Source organism: Ovis aries, chromosome 1 (assembly GCF_016772045.2).
Source record: "Ovis aries strain OAR_USU_Benz2616 breed Rambouillet chromosome 1, ARS-UI_Ramb_v3.0, whole genome shotgun sequence".
Taxonomy (NCBI): Eukaryota; Metazoa; Chordata; class Mammalia; order Artiodactyla; family Bovidae; genus Ovis; species Ovis aries.
The window spans coordinates 106,555,966-106,571,994 of record NC_056054.1 but is presented as its reverse complement, the minus strand read 5'-3'; the positions used below and the strand labels follow the sequence as shown (position 1 = coordinate 106,571,994).

The 16,029-nt window shown below is 48.6% G+C and overlaps 2 protein-coding genes across 5 annotated transcripts; one reads left to right on the top strand and one right to left on the bottom strand.

Moving 5' to 3' along the window:
* Window positions 1-3,723: 3,723 nt before the first annotated feature.
* LOC101105704 (G patch domain-containing protein 4) lies at window positions 3,724-10,228 on the top strand. Its single transcript, XM_004002622.6, has 8 exons — window positions 3,724-3,797; window positions 5,705-5,841; window positions 6,300-6,373; window positions 6,481-6,573; window positions 6,667-6,753; window positions 8,432-8,520; window positions 8,756-8,806; window positions 9,037-10,228. Exons 2-8 carry the CDS (start codon window positions 5,763-5,765, stop codon window positions 9,782-9,784), a joined length of 1,221 nt encoding a protein of 406 aa, XP_004002671.3. The 5' UTR covers window positions 3,724-3,797; window positions 5,705-5,762; the 3' UTR covers window positions 9,785-10,228.
* NAXE (NAD(P)HX epimerase) lies at window positions 7,070-12,999 on the bottom strand. Of its 4 annotated transcripts, XR_006061152.1 has the most exons (8): window positions 12,793-12,999; window positions 12,550-12,658; window positions 12,290-12,400; window positions 12,098-12,211; window positions 11,187-11,334; window positions 10,657-10,865; window positions 8,280-8,782; window positions 7,070-7,445 (listed from the first exon to the last, which is right to left on the bottom strand). XR_006061152.1 is itself a non-coding variant. In XM_060402844.1 (7 exons), the coding sequence occupies exons 1-6, from the start codon at window positions 12,972-12,974 to the stop codon at window positions 10,663-10,665; spliced, it is 867 nt and encodes a 288-aa protein (XP_060258827.1). In that variant the 5' UTR covers window positions 12,975-12,999; the 3' UTR covers window positions 7,070-8,782; window positions 10,657-10,662. The 4 variants fall into 4 exon arrangements, 3 of the variants coding, with proteins under 3 accessions (XP_060258827.1, XP_012038794.2, XP_004002670.2); XM_060402844.1 differs by having other exon boundaries at window positions 7,070-8,782; XM_012183404.3 differs by lacking the exon at window positions 8,280-8,782.
* Between the last annotated feature and the right edge of the window lie 3,030 nt (window positions 13,000-16,029).

The following is a 16,029-nucleotide window of genomic DNA, read 5'->3' as shown; positions in this document are numbered from 1 at the left end:
TAGTCAATGAATTTTTAATATCGATGGCTCTTACTATTTAGGGACCAGTTTGTATCTTCTACTTTGTCAACAAAGGTCCATCTAGTCAAGGCTATGGTTTTTCCTGTGGTCATGTATGGATGTGAGAGTTGGACTGTGAAGAAAGCTGAGCGCCAAAGAATTGATGCTTTTGAACTGTGGTGTCGGAGAAGACTCTTGAGAGTCCCTTGGACTGCAAGGAGATCCAACCAGTCCATTCTAAAGGAGACCAGTCCTGGGTGTTCACTGGAAGGACTGATGCTGAAGCTGAAACTCCCAATACTTTGGCCACCTCATGTGAAGAGTTGACTCATTAGAAAAGACCCTGATGCTGGGAGGGACTGGGGGCAGGAGGAGAAGGGGACGACAGAGGATGAGATGGCTGGATGGCATCACTGACTCGATGGACATGAGTTTGAGTGAACTCTGGGAGTTGGTGATGGACAGGGAAGCCTGGTGTGCTGCGATTCATGGGGTCGCAAAGAGTCGGACATGACTGAGCGACTGAACTGAACTTGTACCTGTTTTTTTCACTTCAATCATATCATAGACATTTCCCCAAAATTATTAGAAATCCTTCTTCAAATTCATTTTTTAAGACTATGTATTAGTGCACTGTATATTTCCACTCTTTGAGCAAACTCTGGGAGATAGTGAAGGATGGGGAACCTGGTGTGCTGCAGTTCAAAGGGTCACAAGGAGTAAGACATGACTTAGTGACTGGGCAATAAAGCAACAATGATTCCACTGTAAGTTATTTAGCCATTATCCTGTTGTGGAATATTTAGGTTCTTTGCTTTTTTTTCCCCCATTTTATAAATATTCCTGTAATAAATATTTCTGCTGATCTTTCTATGTCTGCATTTCAGATTATTTTCTTATAAGTAGTCATGGCCCCTTCCAGCACAAAAGAACACAGCAAGAAGTTGCCAGATATGAATCAGGAAAAGGGCCCTCACCAGAAGGTCATCAACCTGGTGCCTTGATCTTGGACTTCCCAGCATTCAGAACTGAGAGGGGCCAAGACGGAGGAGTAGAAAGACCCCGAGCTTACCTTATAAATAGTCATGTATTCTTGCTCTCTCATAATGGCTTTTATTTTGCACAACTCTTGTGAAGAGTTTGAAGCCCCTGAAATTTTGAACTCCTGGAGGCCCATTTCTTCTTTTGCAACCCCACATAGCCTCCAGGGACAGGCCTGCAGGGGCCCTGACTTCTTTTACCCCCACAGCACTGTGTTCTGACCTTGCCACAGCTCTCATCACTCACTGATATAAGTTCATGGTAACTTGTTACACCCCCACATGATCGAGAAGCCCAACAGAACATGGGCTGGACCTTTAGTCCTTGGTCTATAGAAGACCCTTAATAAATATTTATCAAATGAGTGAGCCAGGCAGAGTTCAAGTTCCTAGGCCAGACTCAGAATCTTGAGTCAACAAGTTATGTTGTTCAGTTGCTCCGACTGAACAAGTTGTATCCAACTCTTTGCAACCCCACGGACTGCAGCAGGCCACGCTTCCCTATCTTTCACTATCTCCCAGAGTTTGTTCAAACTCATGTCTGTCAAGTAGATGATACCATCCAACCATTTCATTCTCTGTCGCCCCCTTCTCCTCCTGCCCTCAATCTTTCCCAGCATCAGGGTCTTTTCCAAGAGTCGGTTCTTCTCATCAGGTGGCCAAAGTACTGGAGCTTCAGTTTCAGCATTAGTCCTTCTAACGAATATTCAGGGTTGATTTCCTTTAGGATTGACTGGGGACTCTCAAGAGTCTTCTCCAACACCACAGTTTGAAAGCATCAATTCTTTGGTACGCAGCTTTTGTTATAGTCCAGCTCTCTCATCCATACATGACTACTGGAAAAGCCAAAGCTTTGAGTATATATGTCTCTGCTTTTTAATATGCAGTCTAGTTTTGCCATAGCTTTTCTTACAAGTAGCAAGCGTCTTTTAATTTCATGGCTGTAGTCACTGTCTGCAGAGATTTTGGAGTCCAAGAAAATAAAGTCTGTCACTGTTTCCATTTTCCCCCCATCTATTTGCCATTAACTGATGGGACTGGATGCCATGATCTTAGTTTTCTGAATGTTCAGTTCAACAAATTATGGCCATTAGATTTTCAGAATGGCCGACAAAGAGTATGCTGAACAGAAATTGTGGGCTGAAAAGGGCCCTTGACCTATTCATGAGTTTTCAAACTTCTTTTATGACCACAGTATAATATGTAATATTAGATAGACAGGGGAGATAGAAAGGGTGGAATATTGAAACGGTGGAAATAAAATCAAGTTTGTAAAGATGATTGTACTAGTCCAACATTCTAATTTTATAGACCAGTGAAAGGTTGCTCTCGAGCAGGAAAAGGACTCAGATCTGACTGCCATTCACGAAACGCTCCTCTATTGAATCCAACCTCTGAACAGTATATTTGAAGCATTCCACATCACTTATGAAAGCATCTACAAGCCCACTAATCAAGATCCATTGTTTAACGTATTGTTCCCATGTAGCATATTTTAAAAGTAAAACTAATTTCATGTTTAAAAAAACATACTGGAATGAGGTAGTATGACATACTGAACAATTGTGACAAAGCTTGAGTGAAATGGCAGCTTTTCTCTTTGAAGATCCTAGGGGGCGCTAAGTTACCGTAAATATTAATGTGAAAGTGAAAGTGAAGTCGCTCAGTCGTGTCCGACTCTTTGAGACCCCAAGGACTGTAGCCTACCAGGCTCCTCTGTACATGGGATTTTCCAGGCAATAGTCCTGGAGTGGATTGCCATTTCCTTCTCCAGGGGATCTTCCCAACCCAGGGATAGAACCCGGGTCTCCCGCATTGTAGACAGACGCTTTCCCGTCTGAGCCAGGGAAGTCCAAATATTGACACAGGGATGCAAATAAGGGAAAACTTTTTTCTTTTTCCCTTCCGATTTTAGTTCCTGGGTGGCTCAGTGGACCCTAAGAACACTGTGGGGATGAGAGGATGTGCAACCTCTCTTGCTGACTTCTTTGCAATATGTTCTTTCCCTCTCCTGCTCAATGGATTCTCATACTTATAAGGCAAGTCTGAACTCCTCAACCTATTATGCATTCCGGGATTTTGCCTCTCCAGTCCCACTCGAGCTTCCAGCTTTGCTTGGGCTAGACAAAGTGCTTCTCGAAGTCAGGGCTCGTGTCTTACGCATCTTTGTATCACCAGTACCAAAGAAGAACAGGTCCTGGCACACAGTGGTGAATCAAAATGTGTTTGATGAACGTATTGAAACCTCTTACCTCTAGGATTTTATTTAAAAAAAAAAAAAAAACAAACTGTCCCTGCAAGCTGAGTATTCATCCCTTGAATTATTAATCACCTCAGAGGTACTACCTCCTTCTCTGCCTCCACGAATCTCTCAGGCCACTCTCGATGCTTTCACCTAAAATTTTCCTTTCTCGTATTTGTGCCTAGGACTAGTCAATGTTGGACCCAAAGCTATTCTCCGAACCCCGATAGAGTCAGGTAGGACTGAAGTCACTTAGCTGCTCAGGGCCTGCTGGGAGGCAATAAGTAGAATACCTCTCGAATCTCCAGAAATGGGCTAGCTCTGGGGCGGAGTTTCTATGGCAACCATACCGCAAGCCGGCCTCTCAGTTTCTCCGGGGACCACAGAGACTCAGTTCCAGCGTACATCTCTATGGTTTCCACAGCCTAGAAGGGTCGAAACAGCACTTCCGGGAAGATGGCTGCGCACAAGTCACGTTTGTCACATGTTTCTGCGGAGAGGATCTCGCAATGACGGTAAGGGGCTACAGTCCCCCGAATGGTGACTGTCATAGCCCGGGCTCAGGGGCAAATGTGACAGAAAGAGAATAGTTTTACTCAAGTGAAGCTGCGGTCGGAGGGCTGGAGTTTTAACCTCCACAGGAAGGAACCCTAGGGAAAGGAGCCAGCTCTTCAGAACCTCTGTAAGAATGGTAGCCCAGGGTCCCTTCTCCAGAAAACTCACGTTGACTGGAAAGAAGACAGTTCCTGAAAGTGTGCTCACAGCCTTCGCAAAGACTGCGAGCACAGCCTGGTATCTAGCTTCTGTCCACAGTTAGCTGTTCTAGGTCGGTTAAGGAAATTCCCACCTGTGTCATTCAGTTCAACAATTAAGGACTGAACGCATTCAGGAGCTGCATTAAGTGCATCAGGGGTTTGGGAATAAGACTAAGCATAGGCTGTGGTATATAATATAATTTCAAATTAATGCGACAAGGCATAGGCTGTGTAAGTCTTAGAGTGTAAAGCGTAAATGGCTATGAGCCTGTGAGTAGTGATTGAGAACACCAGTTCTGGAGTGCCTGAGATCCTAGATCCGCTACTTAACCAGCTATTTGATTTGTGCAAGTAGCTAAACTTTTCAGTGCCATTTCTTCAGTTGTAAGTTACAGTAAAAACACCTCCAGGGAATTCCCTGGTGGTCCAGTGGTTGGGACTCTGTACCTTCACTGCGGAGGGCTGGAGTTCAGTCCGTGGTTGGGGAACTAAGATCCTGCAAGGAACCCGGGGCAGCCAAAACAAAAACCCAAAACACCTCCCTGTGGGGTTGTTGGAAGGATTAAATGAGATAATATGTGTGAAACAATTAGCAACATGCTGGCATGTGGAAGGCTGAGTATAGAATTTGGGTTTTGGTATCAATGGCAGGTCCTAAAACAAGTCCCCCGCTGATAACTGAGGGATGACCGTAGTTGGGAATATAATAGAAGCCGGGCTACTATACAGTCATGCATCCTGGGCTCATATTTCCAGCTACATCCCTTACCAGCTATATAAGAAACCAGGCAAGAAACCGAGACTTTATTTTTCTCCTCTATAAAATAATATCTGTCTTACAGAACTGTTAGGGTTAAATGAGACAGTATAATAGTATGTGTAATCCTCCTGTTAAATATAAGAGCGCCTTTCCAAGCTGGACAGTTTCAAAAAGGGTGCTCCAACAAGACTGAAAGACAGTGGTGGTGAAGCCCCCACAGTGTAAATGCTGGGGCACAGGTATAGGATACAGGCTTTATTAAGCACTGCTGTCTTATAACTGGAGGAGGAGATGGCAGCCTACTCCAGTATTCTTGCTGGGAGAACCCCATGGGCAGAGGAACCTGGCGGGCTACAGACCAAAGGGTCACAAAGAATCACACAACTGAGCACAGACAGATATCACTCAGGTTAACAAACATCTCATTGCTTTGCTTTGTTTTTAACATGGTAATAAATCATGGGAGATATTGTCAGGTAGCGGTAAAGAGTGGGAATTCTGCAGACCAGCTGCCTGAGTGTGAATTCTACATGCATCAGCTGTGTGACCTTGAGCAAGTCACCTAACCTCTTTAGGCTTTAGTTTCCTCATTTGAACAAAAGGATAGTAATACCTTCCTGAATGCAAAGTTTAGGAAATCTTCCTGGACTGGGACGGTTACATGAAATGATCCATGCAAAGTCTTAGCAAAGCCCAGCGTGTGGTGAGCTCTCCATAAATTTAGGTATTATTGTTAATACTGGTCCTCCTTGACTTTCAGCATGTTGACCTCTCAGTGGTCAGGGAGCTCCCTAAGGACCAGGCCTCCCAGCTTGATCTCTGTTCCAGCTCCAGGAAAGAATTCTTATAAGAGCGGTTAGGATGGATTTGGTACATGATCTGAGCACTTTCTCCCTTCCTCTTAAAGGGATGACAGTGACTGCTGCTTCTCCAGTGAGAGCCTGAAGACAGTGACTTTTCTCACCATGAGTATCACCCCCGAGGTCAAGAGTCGGGGGATGAAATTTGCTGAGGAGCAGTTGCTAAAGCATGGATGGACTCAAGGTGATTCCCAGGGGGCCCCTTCCACATCCCCCAACTCCCTCACTACCCTCTGCCCAGGGGAGAGGCATTATCCTGGATTAACCTCTCTGTAGTCTGTTCAACGGAAGAGGAAAAGTTAAAGAGAAAATTTGCAGAAGAAAATTCAGCAATTTCCAGACATTTCCAGAAAAGGGAAGAAATATGACTGTGGATAGTGAGAAGGAAGTGGCTGAGAGAACTGGGAGTGGGAAAGAGATGACCTCTGTCCTGAGAGAATTATGGGAAAAGAGAGTTTGGGCTCAAAGACATGAAGACCGTATGGAGAGGGAGTAGGAAGAGTGGAACTGGGAGGGTTTCTGAGAGGGACAGGGCACGCTCAGTGCTAGGTGTGTGGAATGACAAGGGCATGTGCCAGGGTTGCTTTGTGAGGGCTTAGGGCAGGCAGTGGAATAAGCCAGGTCATTCGCTGTCTTCTGCAGGCAAAGGCCTGGGCCGGAAGGAGAATGGTATCACCCAGGCCCTCAGGGTGACGCTGAAGCAGGACACTTATGGGGTAAGACTGGACAGACTGCGGGAGGTCAGTGGGGATGGGAGATGGGGGCCTTGAAGATAGGGTGAGGGAGGGGATTGACAAGCCCTGAGTTCACACTTCTCTGGCAGGTGGGACACGACCCTGCCAAGGAGTTCACAAATCACTGGTGGAATGATCTGTTCAACAAGACTGCAGCCAACTTGGTGGTGGAAACTAGGCAGGTATAAGCTCTAATAGCAGGCATGTAACACACGAGGGCCTGGACACATGGGGGTGAGGGAGACGTGGCACCCACTCACACATACTTCCCCCAGGATGGAGTACAGATAAGACGCCTGTCTGAGGAGACCACCCGTCAGGATCACGCCAAGCCCAACTTGCTGTATCAGAAATTTGTGAAGGTATTAGAGGCTGGGGGTGAGAGGGCCCACCCTTTCCCCTTCCCTGGTCTCTTGGGGTCTGAACAATTGCCTTGCATGCCCTACCTGTTCTCAGGACTGTCCTAAGTGGGGTCCTGGGACTAACCTCGCTGTTGCTGACCCAGACTGCCCAGATCCTCAGCAAGAATTGAAATCTTCAGGCTGCATGGATCCCTGCCCTCTGCTGAGGGGGCTGCAACAGGGAGTGGGAGGCGGAGGACAGTCAGGAGCTGCCAGAGGAGAGCAGGGAGGGGACATCTATTTCAAAGGACTTAGAAGCCTGAGGAGACCTGAGAGATTATCGGACCCATTGTCTTTTATTTTGCAGATATGGCCAGAAGGGGGGAGGTGGCTCACTGAAGAGCCCACAGGTGGCTAGTAACTATAAAAACCTGTTCTAGCCAAGGACTAGAACCCAGGTGTTCAGACTTCCCTTTTCTAGCGTGCCAAAGGAAGGGAGCTGACATTTAATGATCTTCCATTACCTGCTTAAAGGCTCTACATGTTATCCAGCAGATCTTCCCCATTCATCTCTGTGGCCATCTTCGGCCCCAGTTCAGACCATCATCTCCTGCATGGTTTCTTCCACAGCCTCATAACTAGCTAGGCTCCTCACTCTAGTCTCAATCCTCGTGCCAATCAGTTCATCCTCCACAAAGCGTCCAGAGTGTTCTCTGTAAAACACAAGTTTCACTGAGTCACTGGCTCCTCCTTGACCTGGGATGACACAGTCTACAGGTGTCAGACTGACGCGGATGGCCCTTCAGGCCGTGTCCTCGCCTTCTTCCCTAGCCTGTTTCTCGCCACTTCTCAGGACCTCTGTCTACTCTTTAGCCAGATTGATTCTGAATCTTTTTCAGGTACCATGTTTTATCACCTTCAAATTTTTGCATATGCTCCCTCTGTCTGGGACATTCTGCTTCCTTTACCTGCTGACCTTTTCGTTGTCTTTCAAAGCCGAGTTACTTGTAGGAACTATTCCCCAAACCCTGAAGCCTGAGTCAGGTATCCCTCCTCTAGCAGAGATAATTGTTGTTTAAGTCATGTCTGACTCTTTGGGGACACTATGGACTGTAGTCTGCCAGTATTTTCTTCATAATTGCCTACATTCTGCCATATCTCCTTCCCTGTTAACCACGTAGGATCTATGTTGGCTGCACCCATCTCATTCTTACTCCACTCTGTATCCCCAGCCTTTTAATCCATAGTAGGTTCTTAACCTGGTTAAAGAACTGTGCATAGGTATTGGCCCAGGGGCGGGGGCGGGGCGGGGCGTGCACAGGTTGTGAAAAGAACCATCTTTGTTGTCTGTTGCTAGAACCGTGAGATGACCACCGGGGGCACTTGTCCCACTGTGAAGACCTAATGACCCGAGCACTTGTCCCTCCCTTCTTCTTTTGCCCACTAGCTAGCTGGCTGTGGGCCAGGGAGCCAGGACTGCCCCTGCCCCACCCATTCCCAACTGCAGCCCACTTCCTGCCCAGGCTGACATATGCAGGTTGGCACACCTCTGTGGAGGTCTGTAAGAAGTGATGTCAGGGGCTGACAGATCTGTGCCTCTGGCTACTTGAGATGGTGGTTGGGAGTGGTTTCCAGAAGGGAAGTGGGATGACGGTGGTGTTGAGTGGGCCTTGTCCATCCCCACGATTCCTCCTTCTAGACGGCCACACTGACTTCAAGTGGGGAGAAGCCAGACAAGGACGGGGAAAGCTGCAGTGATGACAGCCAGGAGCCCAAGCCTCCGAATGTGTGAGACGTCTTTCTAGTGCTGGGGCATATGGGAGGAGATGCCTTCAAATCTCAGAAGGACGGACCAGTGTAATGCTTGGCTGTGGTCTTCTTGGGGGGTGGAACTCTTGTACTAATCTTTGGCACTTCCAGGTCCTGAATAGGAACTCATTGGTGAATGTTTTGGAGGGGAGGAGAGGTCAAGCCTTTCCATCAGATCCATTTGTAATTCCTGATTCCCACCCCTCTCCAACAGGCTGACCGATGAGATGCTGCTCCAGGCCTGCGAGGGACGAACAGCACACAAGTAAGTAGTGGTTGGCTTCTTGGGCTCCCTTCTCTCCCCATCACAAGCCCACCATTGAGGGTGGCCTGTGCCACTCTTTTCACCCCAGAGGAAATGATTCCTACTCTTTGCCCATTTCTGAAGCTGCCTCAAGACAGGTAGCTCCTCCTTACCAACTTTCCCTGCAGTCGCAAAGATGAGGCTTCTTTTCCCTGATGGCCTCCCTCTGACTTGGGCCCCATCTATTTCAGGGCTGCCCGTCTTGGGATCACAATGAAAGCTAAGCTTGCTCGCTTAGAGGCCCAGGAGCAGGCCTTCCTGGCTCGGCTCAAAGGCCAGGACCCTGGGGTCCCTCAACTGCAGTCTGAGAGCAAGCCCCCCAAGAAAAAGAAAAAGAAAAGGAAGCAGAAAGAGGAGGAAGAGGCTACAGCAACTGAAAGGAGTGCAGAAGAGTACTCAGAACACACTGACGAGAGCATCAGAAAAAGCAAGAAGAAGAAAAGACGGCATCAAGAAGAAAGAGTCACAGATGAGAGAGAGGGCACAGCTACAGAAAATGAAGAGACCACAAGAACAGGTGGGCTTGGGGAATTGAAAAACAGAGAGCACATCGACCGGTCCCTCAGGAAAAAGAAGAGGCAGCACCGTGAAGAGGAGAAGGTGGAGCTGGCGGTCTTAGATAATGAGGGAGGCAAGGTGGCTGTCAGTGGAGTCGGGACAGAGGAAGTGGAGAGGAGAGTATACACTCACCCACGTGGCAGAAGCAAGAAGAGGCGGCAGCATGAGGAAGAAGACTTGAACACAGAGGATGAAGAAGTTGAAGAGGCTCTCGTAGATAGTGGGACCAGAGAAGCAGAAAGCACATCGTGCAGTGATCAGAAAAGGGGGAGAAGCAAGAGGAAAAGACGGCAGCATCAGGAGGAGGAAGTCTTGGATGGACCTGGCGTCAACACTGCCCAGAAAGCAAAGAAGAAGAAGAAACGGAAGAAGAGAGACTGAAGGCCAGGCCACGGCGGGGCCCAACTGACGCCCCTCCAGGAGCTGAGGCCTCGGGCCTGAGCTGACGCAGGTCTTAGGCACCCTCTCAGTGAGGAGTCCCTCCCGAGGAGGAAACAGCCGTGGAACAGCAGTCCGCTGAGAGGAGAGTGGTAGTGCCGTGTCTGAGTCGACAGAGAGGCAAGTCCCCCTTACAGAATCTAACCCAGAGATGGTGAACTCAGGCACCTGCAGGGGCCAGGCAGCTAAGGGACCAGGATGCGGGGAGCTGTGGCAGTGGGAATGCAGACATCTGAAGAGACATCTTGGCTAAAGAAGCTGAAAATGTGGATCTATGGGAACATACTGATTTTTTATTTTGAAGGCTAAGAAAAACATGCAAATTCAGCCCATAGATTGCCAGTTTCTAATTATACCAAATTGAATAAACATCAGCTTGGTCTTCTAGTCTGTAGATAAGTTGTGACTGTCATCTCCATTCTCAGCCCGGGAAGGTCCTGAATACAAATTAGTTCCCTTAGAGGCCTCTGAAGAAGTTCCTTCTGTTAACATCTGGTAGTCTTGCTATGCTGTTAAGTGAAAGGAGAGAGTTCAGAGAACCTCACCCAGCTCCCTGTCTGCATCCCTAATAACTGTGTGCGTGTAAAGGACGCACACCTCGCCTGGGAGCCTTTTTCAGCATCTGAAAGTCAACTGTCATTGCCCCCAAATGCCATAGAAACCTCTCTTGCATACTGTTCCCACAGAGCGCACCACCTCTCCAGTGTTGTTCTCTGGCTATACCATCTCTTAACCATTATTGTCAGAAGAGCTCCCAGGACTCCACAGTTCTGGGAGAGAGACACTAAGTCTTTATTGAAAAGAATGCCCCCCACCTTCTCTCACTGCAGACGATAGACACACTCGGTGTCAGGGTAGGGTGGTAGGTTCAGCTGGTACTTCTTTTCCAGAGCAGGTGGCACGAAGCGACCCCCCAGGTAATGGTAACGACCAGTAAACTGGGTTGCAGACTTTTTGGGTGCTGTCAGGGAGATGAGCAAGTCTGGCTGGATTCCTCCAGAGCTTCCCTTCTCCACGTCCCATCCTGAAAAGAAGGTGGTAGTCAGAGCAGAAGGGACCAAGATGTCCAGTCCCCTTCCACACCTTGCTCTGCTCTAATCTTAAAGGAGTGGGAAGCCCCCTGGGTCCCCACCTGAGGAAATCACGTCCTTGGAGCTGCACACACTCCTGGGCTCTGGTCTCACAGTCAACATGTAAAGGGCATTCCTAAACTCTGTTCCTCAGCCCTACTTTGGCTCTTTCTTCACCTCTAGACTCTGAACCTTGAATCAGGAACAAGAACTCCTAGGTACCTACCTCAAGACAGGGCAGGGCCCTGATCCCCCCAACCTCCTTGGACCCGCACCTGAGGGAATGTCGATGCTGGCAATGGGCACAGTGAGTCCATTCAGGACGCTCAGGATGCTGCGGAATGGCTCCCGAACCTCACCCGTGAAGCTGAAGCCAAAGATGGCATCCACCACCAGCTCATACAGTTCATCAATCAGCATCGGCTGTAGTAGAGAAGGAGAAGATGTCAGAGCTAGCAGCTTCACAAAGAACCCTTAACAGAAAAGGGCTGTCCTCTGTACCCAAGGGCCATAGGCACAGGGAGAAATTTAATCTCATTCAAATGGCATTCTGAGGCCTAGAGTTCAGTGCAAGTCACTGATTGAGGCCAAGCTGAGTCCAGTCACATCTTCCGCTCTGAGTGTCTGCCAACCACTGGAGAGGCTACAGTGTAGCACAGCCCGAGACCTGGAGTCAGGAGGGGCAGGCTTTGGCCTTGCCTCTGCCGTGAACTGATATGTGACTTTGGACAAATCACTTACCTTCTTTTGCATCTCAGTCTCTTCATCCGTAACACGTGCTAAGGAATTTTAAAACGTTCTCAAGTTACCCACTCCTAAACCCATCATCTGAAGAAAGGGTTTAGGATAAGGTAGTCACTTCAGTTCCCAAGAGGGGCACATAATGTGTTTACCGCATGCTAGACGAAGAGGAATTGGCTACAGCGTGGAAAGAGTGACCAGGGGAGATTAAGGGGAAATAAAGCTATAGAGAAGGGGGTGCTGGCAACTCATAAATGGAGCACACCCTATGACACCAATTCCATTCAGGTAGCATGCTTTAGGCACCTGTGTCAGGCACTCTCCCTGCCCTCTAACAGTTAATCTAGAGAGGGAGAGTCGTGAGTGAGCTCAGCCTGGAAAGGTGAGTGAAGAGCAGGATGCAGGCAGCAGTTACTGAGGAGGGCCGTGAACAGGAGCCACCTACCTCTGAGGGCATTTCACCAAGGAAGGGGATGTCCATTTTCTGGCACTGCGTAACCAGTGCGGTGAAAAGTGGCTTGTTAGGCCTTTTAGGGTAATAGATGGTTGGCTGGTAGCCCTACGGGGAAAGGAAGGTGGGTAATTCAAGCCCAGGTCTTGGAAACCACTCCCCCACAGCCCTTCCCTGCATACTCACAAAGAGTTTGAGGTGTCGAGCACAGACCAGGCCATCTCCTCCGTTATTCCCAGGGCCACAGATGACCAGGACGGTAGGGGGGCTCCTGGACAAGGACGTGGGGGGATATGCCTGAAGGCAGAGTCAAAGGGGATTCAGAGGGGCTTTGGGCAGTGACAGACCAGGCTTGGCCTGGCCGTCCCTCCCCTCACTTCGTTGTGCCTAGGCCAGGGGGGCTTGTACAACGGCTTGCCCCAAAGGTCGAGCGTTGTGCCACTGACCTTGGCAATGGCTGTGGCACAGCTCAGACCGGCCAGCTCCATAAGTTGGTCCACGCTGAACTGGTACTCATTAAACAGCTCCTGGTCCACGGCTTGCGCCTCCTCCTGGCTGAGGAAACCCACGGCCTGAGTCCCCACCCCTCAGGTGTTCCCTCGCGCGGGCGGCGCGGCCGCCCCAGGTCCCGCCCCCTTGGGTTCCACCCAAGTCCTACGCCCCGCTTGCCCGCTCAGAACCTCGCCTACCTCAGGTATTTCACTGCTGAACTCGCCATGACTTCTGAGTCCCCGCGGCCACCCGAGATCAGCCGCTGCGGCACCCACCAGGTGGGTCCTGCGCGACAGGAGCCGGCCTGGACTCTGACGCGTGACAGGCGCGAGCCTGCAACCAGCAGCCCGAGCCCCAGAAGCGCCCGCAAACCGGACATCCAGCTAGCCGGGAGGGAGCACGCTGGCCCGCCCGGCGCATGCGCAGCACTTAGCCCTGCCCCCAGGGGCCGGGCCCGCACGCACCCTGGCCGGAAGCGGTCCTAGGACTGGCAACTCCGCCGCTTCTCCTCTTGTTACCGTGCGCACCAACGCCCGGGTGCCTTCCCACCGCGGCCCCGCCTCCGTCAGGGCGTCTTGTCTTACAGTCTGGATCCCAGCCCATCGCCGGAGCATTTTCATATTGCCTCGCAAATGACCTGAAGTGCTTTGCTCCCAAGCGCCCGTCGATAATAACTCTTCATTTCTTCATGCTTTTGTGTAGCAGTTCTGTTACTGCTAAGCTGTATAGCACAGCAGTTAACCCGGGTTCCTGCCCTACCACTTAGTGAGTGAACTTGGCTTTCCAGATTTGTTGCCTGTCTATAAAATGGGATACGAGTACATATGGGGTTGTAGTCCATGCAAAGCCGTAGACAGCGTCAGGCACATAGGGCTCAATAAGTTAATGTTCTTATTAACGTTATGATTATACAGTGGAAGTGAGAAATAGATTTAAGGGACTAGATCTGATAGAGTGCCTGATGAACTATGGATGGAGGTTCGTGACATTGTACAGGAGACAGGGATCAAGACCACCTCCATGGAAAAGAAATGCAAAAAAGCAAAATGGCTGTCTCAAGAGGCCTTACAAATAGCTGTGAAAAGAAGAGAAGCAAAAAGCAAAGGAGAAAAAGGAAAGATATAAGCATCTGAATGCAGAGTTCCAAAGAATAGCAAGAAGAGAAAAGAAAGCCTTCCTCAGCGATCAGTGCAAAGAAATAGAGGAAAACAACAGAATGGGAAAGACTAGAGATCTCTTCAAGAAAATTAGAGATACCAAGGGAACATTTCATGCAAAGATGGGCTCGATAAAGGACAGAAATGGTATGGACCTAACAAGCAGAAGATATTAAGAAGAGGTGGCAAGAATACCCAGAAGAACTGTACAAAAAAGATCTTCATGACCAAGATAATCACGATCACTCACCTAGAGCCAGACATTCTGGAATGTGAAGTCAAGTGGGCCTTAGAAAACATCACTATGAGCAAAGCTAGTGCCAGTAGAGCTATTTCAAATCCTGAAAGATGATGCTGTGAAAGTGCTGCACTCAATATGCCAGCAAATTTGGAAAACTCAGCAGTGGCCACAGGACTGGAAAAGGTCAGTTTTCATTCCAATCCCAAAGAAAGGCAATGCCACAGAATGCTCAAACTACCACACAATTGCACTCATCTCACACGCTAGTAAAGTAATGCTCAAAATTCTCCAAGCCAGGCTTCAACAATACATGAACCATGAACTTCCAGATGTTCAAGCTGGTTTTAGAAAAGGCAAAGGAACCAGAGATCAAATTGCCAACATCTGCTGGATCATGGAAAAAGCAAGAGAGTTCCAGAAAAACATCTATTTCTGCCTTATTGACTATGCCAAAGCCTTTGACTGTGTGGATCACAATCAACTGTGGAAACTTCTGAAAGAGATGGGAATACCAGACCACCTGACCTGCCTCTTGAGAAACCTGTGTGCAGGTCAGGAAGCAACAGTTAGAACTGGACATGGAACAACAGACTGGTTCCAGATAGGAAAAGGAGTATGTCAAGGCGGTATATTGTCACCCTGCTTATTTAACTTCTATGCAGAGTACATCATGAGAAATGCTGGGCTGGAAGAAGCACAAGCTGGACATGAGATTCCCGGGAGAAATATCAATAACCTCAGATATGCAGATGATACCACCCTTATGGCAGAAAATGAAGAGGAACTAAAAACCCTCTTGATGAAAGTGAAAGAAGAGAGTGAAAAAATTGAGCTTAAAGCTCAACATTCAGAAAATGAAGATCATGGCATCCGATCCCATCACTTCATGGGAAATAGATGGGGAGACAGTGGAAACGGTGTCAGACTTTATTTTGGGGGGCTCCAAAAATCACTGCAGATGGTGACTGCAGCCATGAAATTAAAAGACGCTTACTCCTTGGAAGAAAAGTTATGACCAACCTAGATAGCATATTGAAAAGCAGAGACATTACTCTGCCAACAAAGGTCCATCTAGTCAAGGCTATGGTTTTTCCAGTAGTCATGTATGGATGTGAGAGTTGGACTATGAAGAAAGCTGAGTGCTGAAGAATTGATGCTTTTGAACTGTGGTGTTGGAAAAGATTCTTGAGAGTCCCTTGGACTGCAAGGAGATCCAACCAGTCCATTCTGAAGGAGATCAGTCCTGGGATTTCTTTGGAGGGAATGATGCTGAAGCTGAAACTCCAGTACTTTGGCCACCTCATGTGAAGGGTTGCCTCATTGGAAAAACTCTGATGCTGGGAGGGATTGGGGGCAGGAGGAGAAGGGGACGACAGAGGATGAGATGGCTGGATGGCATCACGGACTCGATGGACGTGAGTCTGAGTGAACTCAGGGAGTTGGTGATGGACAGGGAGGCCTGGCGTGCTGCGATTCATGGGGTCACAAAGAGTCGGCACGACTGAGTGACTGAACTGAACTGAAGCGTTTCATATAACTTGGGACCCCTCTCCCCACTAAATTACCTCGCTTATCTCTGCTTACCTGCCTTCCCAGGTAAAGAACCGCCTGCCAATGCAGGAGAAGTAAGAGAGGCGAATTAGATCCCTGGGTGGGGGAAGATCCCCTGGAGAAGGAAATGGCAACCTACTCCAGTATTCTTGTATCCAGTATTCTTGAAAGGAGCCTGGCAGGCCACAGTCCATGGGGTATAAAGAGTCAGACACGACTTAGCGACTAAACAACAACAGGATTGAGGGGGATGTTTTTATGCTAGTTTATTCTGTTTCTGTAACAAATTCCATTCCTGGCTAGTTCACTGAGAAAAGCAAAAACCCCTCCTACTTTAAAAGAAAAAAATTATTTATTTATATCAGCTGTGCTGAGTCTTCCTTGCTGCCAGGGTTTTTTTCCTTATTCACAGCGAGGGGGAGCTACTCTCTAGTTGCAATGCTTGGACTTTTCATTGTGGTTGCTTCTCTTGTTTCAGAGCCCGG

Coding starts and splice junctions, on each gene's coding strand:
- LOC101105704 (XM_004002622.6), top strand. CDS start 5,763: ATGAGTATCACCCCCGAGGTCAAGAGTCGGGGGATGAAATTTGCTGAG. Junction 6,754..8,431: donor TGTATCAGAAATTTGTGAAG/GTATTAGAGGCT, acceptor TCCTCCTTCTAG/ACGGCCACACTGACTTCAAG. Junction 8,807..9,036: donor GAGGGACGAACAGCACACAA/GTAAGTAGTGGT, acceptor CATCTATTTCAG/GGCTGCCCGTCTTGGGATCA.
- NAXE (XM_060402844.1), bottom strand. CDS start 12,974: ATGTCCGGTTTGCGGGCGCTTCTGGGGCTCGGGCTGCTGGTTGCAGGC. Junction 12,212..12,289: donor CTCGACACCTCAAACTCTTT/GTGAGTATGCAG, acceptor CTTTCCCCGTAG/GGCTACCAGCCAACCATCTA. Junction 11,335..12,097: donor TTGGTGAAATGCCCTCAGAG/GTAGGTGGCTCC, acceptor TCTCTACTACAG/CCGATGCTGATTGATGAACT.